Consider the following 7827-nt stretch of genomic DNA (forward strand, 5'->3'; position numbering starts at 1 on the left):
CAGACTATGATATACAGAGTATCACCTACTCCACACACTCCCCCAAGAAGAGAACTACAGGGGTAGATAATTTACAGATGGACCCTACAGGCTGTTCAGTGTGGTTGTGCACAGATCATAAACCAGTGTTCTACTCTAGCTAATGCATTGCACACTCATGACCTTTGCGGAATTCGCAAAAATTTTAATTGATGCTATTGACACTAGTTCTGTCAGCCAGACTGAGAATATCTACAGCTTGTGGGAAAGCTGATGCTTTTGACAGGTTCCAGATTAAGAGGCAAGATAACTTCTAAAGTCATACTAGCATAACCTAGCAGGACATATTTACCCTTTCATAGCTGAAGGGATCTGGGCCTACTGTATATTACAATTCTGTCATGCCAAGCATCAACCTGCTCTTAAGCCTGCAGTGGTTTTCTCTGCTGTACCATCACAAAAACTTGACAGTGTACACAATTGGTGTCTTGGATCTGCTACTTTTCCTATTGATTATTTTTGTTCCCCTTCCTCCAATGACTGTATCTGTCTCTTAGCTCTTGTTTTATTTCCTGGAGCAGGAACTGGCTTTGCTTTCTTTCTAAAGCACCACTCTTAATCCATGATCAACTGCTGGGGACTGTAAGCACTGCAGCAGTACAAATAAAATAAGTGTAATGAATTATGCAATTATTTGATGAACTGTTGATTATTCAGGTTTGGTTTAGGGTCATTAGAATGTAGCTTTATGCTCCTTTAAACACGTATGAAATATACACACAAAGTGCTAGTACTGCCTGATTTTACATTCTCCCAGGCACATTCATAAGTCATTCTGAAATGAGACAAGAGCAATACCATAATCAGTCTGTGAGTGAGGCTCATCCCAAAGAGATGCATGTTAAAGGGTCCCTAAGCAAAGTGGAGAAGTTCAAAAGCCATTCTCAAATTGGGATCCTTTTGAGAACCAACCCTAAATTTTCCAGACCTCTTCCAATGAATTCCTTAGATGGAAAAACTTAAGGCTTAACAAAACATTATTTTTAAGGCAGCCTATGACAGAAAGTACCTTTTTTCTCTCCACACCACTTGCTGTTCCTCAAGGTCACCTTGTGATACAAATCCTCTGCAGGGTTCTTCTACTTTTAACATTGAGGTTGCTCCATGTGATGTAAGTTGCTTCTCTCCCACTGCCTTCATCACCTATAATAAGAGAAGACAGCAGAAAATGAAAGCTGGCTCGCTTTAATAGCCTCAGTTACAGGTCAGCAGCTGTAATGGGGAAAAGTGCTGCCCTTCACTAGCATACTGCTAGTAATTTTAAAGGGCTACAGAATATAAGAGAGATTTTGCTCTACACTACAAGAGTGTGTTCAACACACACTCTTGCTTTCAGTATCATTTTAGATTAGAGTCTGTCATAGGTTATTCATTATTTCATCCTTTATTATCCTTAAAGAAAAGTCATAGCCTTCAGTTCTGCTTTCAGAAGAGTCAAATTTTTACTGACCTGTGTCAGAACAATGAGAGAGAATATTATTGTATGTATAGGACAGGTGCATTTATAACTAAGATATACATAGTGCACTGAAATGCGGTAAGCTAAAAAGACACGGTAGTAGAACTCCTGGATTTACTCCTAAATCTACTTTTAAAACACTGAGTTATTTGAAATACCTAATTCAGTTTCCTTACCCAATCTGTAAAATGTCACTGTCTTACAGGATGCTGCAAAGGTAAATTGAAATGCTTTATATATTTTTTTTAATAATTTTGGCCATTAATTACACGTAGAGACAAAAGTTTATGGAGACAGGGTCAATATATAATACGTTTGTTCTCAACAGGCGGAGAGCTGTTACCAAGAGCAAAGAATCCATACTATCTGATCATGAGGCTGTCAAGTACCAGCCAGCTGTACAGGTAGAAGAGGACACCATGGACTTCACACTGGAAGACTCTGTTCTCCTTCCTATGGATCCAAACCTGGAATGCCACAGCCCACCTCCAGATTACAACTCCGTCATTCACTACTCGGCCCCTCCAGTGTAATCAGCCTAACCTGATACAGAGCATCTTGCACCTCTCCACCATGCTAGATTCTTACATGCCTCCATGCCTGCGTAAAGAGGCTGGTTAAAAATGGAAGGGAAATCTGACAGGACAATGGTTCATATGTTTCTTCTGGCACATCTCCGATGTGAGTGGAAACGTTTTAAGAGCATCTTCTTTGCTATCTTTAAAGGCCTATTGCAACATATGCAGTAAATTAAAATTCTATCAGAATTTTAAGTAGGAGCTGTAACCAAGAACTGCTTCCACTCCTTCCTCCCTTAGCTGGGACTGTTCATTGGCATTTGCAGATTTACAAGTTCCTTCATTCACATTTTACTCCATAAGAGTCACCAAGAGTCACGTCAAGCTAGTTATGAAAACAAGATTCATTCTACTGGTCCTGCACACATCCTGCAGGGATTGTTTAGCACGATGCTGTAAGGGATCAGTTGAAAACAACAGCTATACACAGTAATGTTTTGGTTTTGGAGAAAATCCAAAACTGAAACATCATTCTTAACTTGGGATCTCACCTTCTGTAAATATTTCTGAAATATTCTGAAATCCAAAATATTTTTGTTTCAATTTGTGATTTAATAATTTCCACTGCCTATAGGATACACTCCTAAAAATGATATAGCACAGACAAAGCAGTAGCGCTCATGTATCAAGAGGCAGGATGGTCTTTTGGGCCATCAGGGCATACAATGTGGTTAAATCTGTTTGCCTTTATTTTCTCCTTGTTCAAACCGCAATTTATTCAGCATACATGCAATAAGGAACCTTGATGGAGATGCATCTATAATGATTGCAAGGCAAAATCACTGCCTTAAGAACCTTCTTAAGCTTAGACAGACAGAATTTCCCAGCACACATGCACGTTTGTGTGAGTGTGCATAAAATACTCATTAACAACATGAGATTTACACATAAATGCACACATACCCTTGAGGCACCAGCAGCGTTGCAGTGTTTTTATGTTTCCTTTTTGCACCCAGGCTATTTACTAAAAAGAAAGAAAGAAAAAAAAGAAAAAAAGAAAAAAAAAAGGCATTTCCTTTGGATTCCGTGGCAGGTGCCCAACAGTCTGATCCTGGGAATACTAGCCCATGCTAAACTGTAAGCATATGTGACACATATTTGTCTCTGATTGTCTTGCCAAGGTAAATATTGGTATGATATGCAATGCCCTCTGCATCTAAACCCTTCATGGCTCCATGGTAATTCAAAGCTTTTTGTGCAGCCTAATCATACAAGACTGAGTGGATCACAAATTCTCACATTTGAGAAATTCAAAGTTTGTTGCCCCCTGCCCAAAAGCTGTGTGTGGCAGCGACTGTTGGTCTGCAGGTATGCATACCCAGGTCCTATGCATACCCCATGCATACTCACAACAACTTCAAAAATAAGCAAATAATCCTTGTCATTTAATGTGCTACGTAACAATCAGAGTTGACTTTAGAAATCTAGGAAGGGAAAAACTATCTAGATTGCAAGTAGAAAAAGCAAGGATGAGAAAGATGTTCATTGACAGTCAAGGCTATAACCTCCTAAGTTAGAAACCCAGATCTGTAAATGACTCTGTGCAGTTTCCTCCAAGGTCTGCACAACCCTTTCCTTTTCTTCTTAGACTTGACACTGATTTGACTTCTTCAGAGAAAAAGAATTTTTCTTCATGATTGCAAACTGAAGGGGAAAAAAAAATAATCCAACACTTGCAAACCAATTATATTACCTTGGCAAAGACAGCCTAAATACCCTCGCAGCAGTGAAGAAAACATTTCTGGATGATCAGTTACAGTTGGTTACATTGAAGTAAACACAAACAAGCCTCAGGTATTATCAAATGGGGAAACAAATCTCCAAACCCCGCACCATGTTAACTGTGAATGCTAAAGCATCTGAAGTATGGGCTCTTGGGAACTGCACTTCTCATTCTCCTTGACTTCAGATTCAATGTATTAAGGAATTCAGCTGCAGTAACTCATGAGCCCCTTGTTCATAGCGGACCTGCTAGATAGCTGTGGTCTGTAGTTGCTTTATGGTCATATTTGCACTTCTTTGTATTTTAGTACCTATGTATTAAGTAGAGCTGGTCATATAACAGAAGAAACTACTGGGAAAGAATTCATCTGATGAGCCCCAGAAAGCTCATTGGATCGGTTTTCCATCAAACAGTAAATTAACTATCTATAGCTCTGATCAATTAATCAATCACTTCTTTTGGAAATAATTTATTCACGTGGCAAAAAGAAAAAAAGGTGCAGACGTTTGTCTGGTTCTACTGTTAATGGCATCAGTGTGAGATGGTTTGTTACTGTGCCTTTTCTGGAGGGTAAGAAAATGACAATGTTTAAAAACCTTTGCTTATAAACTTTAAAATAAGTACATATAGGGGAAAAAACGTGCAAGTATGCTCTCTATTTTGAAGAATGGGAAACACTGCTGGGTGAACTGTCTGCTTCTAAGAGAGCCGAGTATATTATCTTTCCACTTTAGCAAGGATGAACTGTAGAGGTTTCTCTGAGACTCGAGGAACACGAAGCATGTTTCCTGAGTGGGACCCGAGCGGACACTCTAATGGAGCGCTGGTAGCCAGGTCCCTTTCTGGCTCTCAATAACGTGTATCAGCCTTTCTCCATTGCGTGAGATGATGTGAAAACAGAGCGCAGGCTCAAGTGCTCAAGACGCATTTTAAAACACTGGTTGTGTTGACAGCCCCCTGAAAACTGAGGGCTCCTCTGCAGTAGCAAAATCAACAGCCGCCTTGAGCAGTATCGATGGCCATTTCTTCAGAGAGCAAAGATACCCTCCTAACCCGTGATAATGGCCTTCAAGTGTTCTGGAAATGGCAGGTGACTCATGTTTGGGCAGCTGTGTTTCCAATGTTTATTTTGAGTGGAAGTTTTTTTCCTCCTTATAGTAAATGTAACAAGCGAAATTATTGCCTGAAAAGTATTATTGAACATATGTCTTCTATTTTATTTACTAATATTTTGTTTGTCCTTTTCTCTCCTCCCTTAATTTAATTATTGTTCTTTTCTTACAATGATGTATATAGTTTACCCAGTAGAAACAAATATAGTGATTCATTTATATGGTAAAATTTGTAACATTTTAGTTAAAAGAGAAAGAGATACCCAGACATAACAGAGTTAAGTACTGTTACTAAACATTTCACTAATGCTTGCAGGCCAGGCTCCTGTTTACAGTACCCTACTAGTGCCATTTCATAGCAGTTCTCCTCTTGGCTGCGAGTATCTCTGGCTGTCACTTATTCTCCACATTATTTAGTTTCAGTTAGGAAACAGGAATCTGGAGGAATCTGGCAGGTTTATCTCATTCCTGGAAGTGTCACCATGCAGCTCATGGTAAAGGCAAGGAATTTCCACTGCCTCCGTTTTAACTGAAGACTGGTGTATTGGCTAGAGGATCAGAAGGGGCCAAACTGTTTAAATGATGTGATGTTTATTATTTTTTCAGACTTCTCAGGGATTCTTACTCGACTCCTCTCAGCCACCTGCTTTATCTAACCTGACTGAGCTCAATGGTATCTGATATTAACACATACCTTTGTTTTCTTTAATGGTGCTTACTCCTACTGTTTTTGTCCTCTTGTAACCCCAGAGAATTAGGGCAAAGGAACTCAGAGCTCACCACAGAAATGTGTTGTCTTCTCTCCAACAGTCACCTGCCACACAGGTGTCCAAGGATAAGTGCCTTCACCTGCATGTTATTGTTCAGGCTGGTGTTTTTAACAGCCTGGTTTCCTATCTCCTCTTTTCTCTACTTTTCATCTGTTTCTTGATATTTGTTCTTCACAGTCCCTTTGGATTGCTTTTCTCTGCCTTTTGAACAAGATCAGGTATAGGACTCACTTCACTCTGCTATTTCCTGTATATTCTGCACTTGCAGAAGCTGAACTAGATAATCTAAAGCAAGTTTTTTTCACATTAAAATTTTCAAATATAGGCAAGGGAAACTAGTTTATATTGGTTTGTCTGGAAGCCTTTCTGTATCCTTCCCTGAATGAGCGAAGCTTTTTAATCTATTGATTTTTCAATATTTGGCATCTGGAGCAAAACAAAGGTTGGTGACTATCTATGTGAATCTCACGTTTCTCCTAGTCCTTTATCAAACAATGAGGTTTCTCTTAGGTTCTTCCAAGTTATCCTCACAAGATAGGGGTCCTAACCAGGATGCTGGGCCCACACAATCCACTCAGGATATCAAGGAAGGTCAGATAGAAACCTAAAGTCTGAGTAATAGCCTCAAACAAAACCACTGAAATTTGAACCCACTGAATGCTGAAGATGTACATATTTACAGCTGCCTGCAGGCATAAACCGCTCTGCTTAAGACATCCCACTAATACAAACACTACTCTTCAGTTAGCCTCCTTGGCAAATGCCTAGGGTCACCTAGAGTGTCCAGGCACTTCTCTCTTGTTATTTACACTCTTGTATACTGTAGGAATGCTAGTCAGCGTGTAAGCCTCTAACTGGCCAGTCAACAGTTTATGACTTATCTACTCAATGATCCTTCACGCTGAGCTTTGGCACTGCCTTGTCATGTCCTACCTTGCTTTACAAATTTGATCTGGCCCTATTCCAGCTGTATGGGTGTGGTCTTAGGTCAATGGTCTCTAGCTCCCACCAGCACCAGCTGGACAACACCAGGAAATGTTTGGAGGGCAACATTACTAGCAAATAGCTACATGAGAAGATAAAGCATTATTGGGTTTTCCTGAACACAGGACTTAGCCAGGATTAGTACCATACTCAGATATCAGCCTATAAGTATTTTCTTATCCTAAAGTGAATGGAAAATACAGAAGGTAGCATCAATTCTTTTGTCCCTCCCTGCAAATATTGGTAGCCAAACCCTGAGATCCATTTTCCTGTTTTTATACTACACCACAAAAAAAAAACAGAAAGAATTTTGCCAAAGTAATGACACCAGCACTATCTCACGCAAGTAAAGTTCAGGGAGGACTTCTGGATTTGACCTGTCAAGAGTCAGTCACTATATAGGATGTAAGCATTGAGCCCAAGCACTGGTTTGCTTGTTTGACACCTGTTGTTTTCATACTGTGTTAACACAGAAAACTTGCTGGACTGCGTCATTTGGGACCCCAAGCAAATATGATGCCATAAGGGCTGTGGTTACAGGAAGACTAGTGTGGTATGCACTGAGCAGTGTCCCATTCATTGTCCTGCCTAATAATCCTGTGCCACAAGAGCCAGCACATCCTTATTACTCAAATTCATTTTTCCTTAGACCTTGAGTTGTCAAAGCAGCTAATGAAAACTGGGAAAACCCAGTAATTTGGGACTTAAAGAAAATAAATTAAGTGCCATGTAATACTCAAAACACTAAGGAATGTTTGTCTGCCATGTTCCTGTCTGTCTGAAGAATGTATGCACTGAAAACAATGCTTTCTTATGTAGTCAAAAATTGTACTGTATCTATTAACCAAAAAATAAAAAGATTCTATATTTATACAGCCCAGGGCTCCTTTGTGTCATCTCTTGGCTTGAAAAGTGTTGTCCTTGAAGCAGAATATAAATAAATAATGCAACAGTTTGGAGAGATTTTTACAAGGCATAGATCTCTCATTAATTTCTACAGGGGGTTCAAAACTTAGGATGTAAGCCTGCCACACTGTCACTGCTCAGAGGTATCTAACCACTATATTTGCTTAAAAGATTCACAGATCTCACAAAATGCTGGCCCAATTTGCTGGAGAAATACACAACTCTAGCTGCTGCCAAGAACAGTTCATGAAACAGA

General features: G+C 39.7%; 1 protein-coding gene across 1 annotated transcript in view; it reads left to right on the plus strand.

Annotated features, from left to right (window-relative positions):
* Positions 1 to 7540, plus strand: part of LOC142043375 (vascular endothelial growth factor receptor kdr-like) — a 141225-nt gene extending 133685 nt beyond the window's left edge. Inside the window, exon 30 of the mRNA XM_075054530.1 lies at positions 1827 to 7540. Coding sequence (XP_074910631.1) covers positions 1827 to 2031 — 205 coding nt within the window. The 3' untranslated portion in view covers positions 2032 to 7540. The remainder of the gene's footprint in view (positions 1 to 1826) is intronic.
* Positions 7541 to 7827: the final 287 nt, after the last annotated feature.

Source organism: Buteo buteo, chromosome 22 (assembly GCF_964188355.1).
Source record: "Buteo buteo chromosome 22, bButBut1.hap1.1, whole genome shotgun sequence".
Lineage (NCBI taxonomy): Eukaryota > Metazoa > Chordata > Aves > Accipitriformes > Accipitridae > Buteo > Buteo buteo.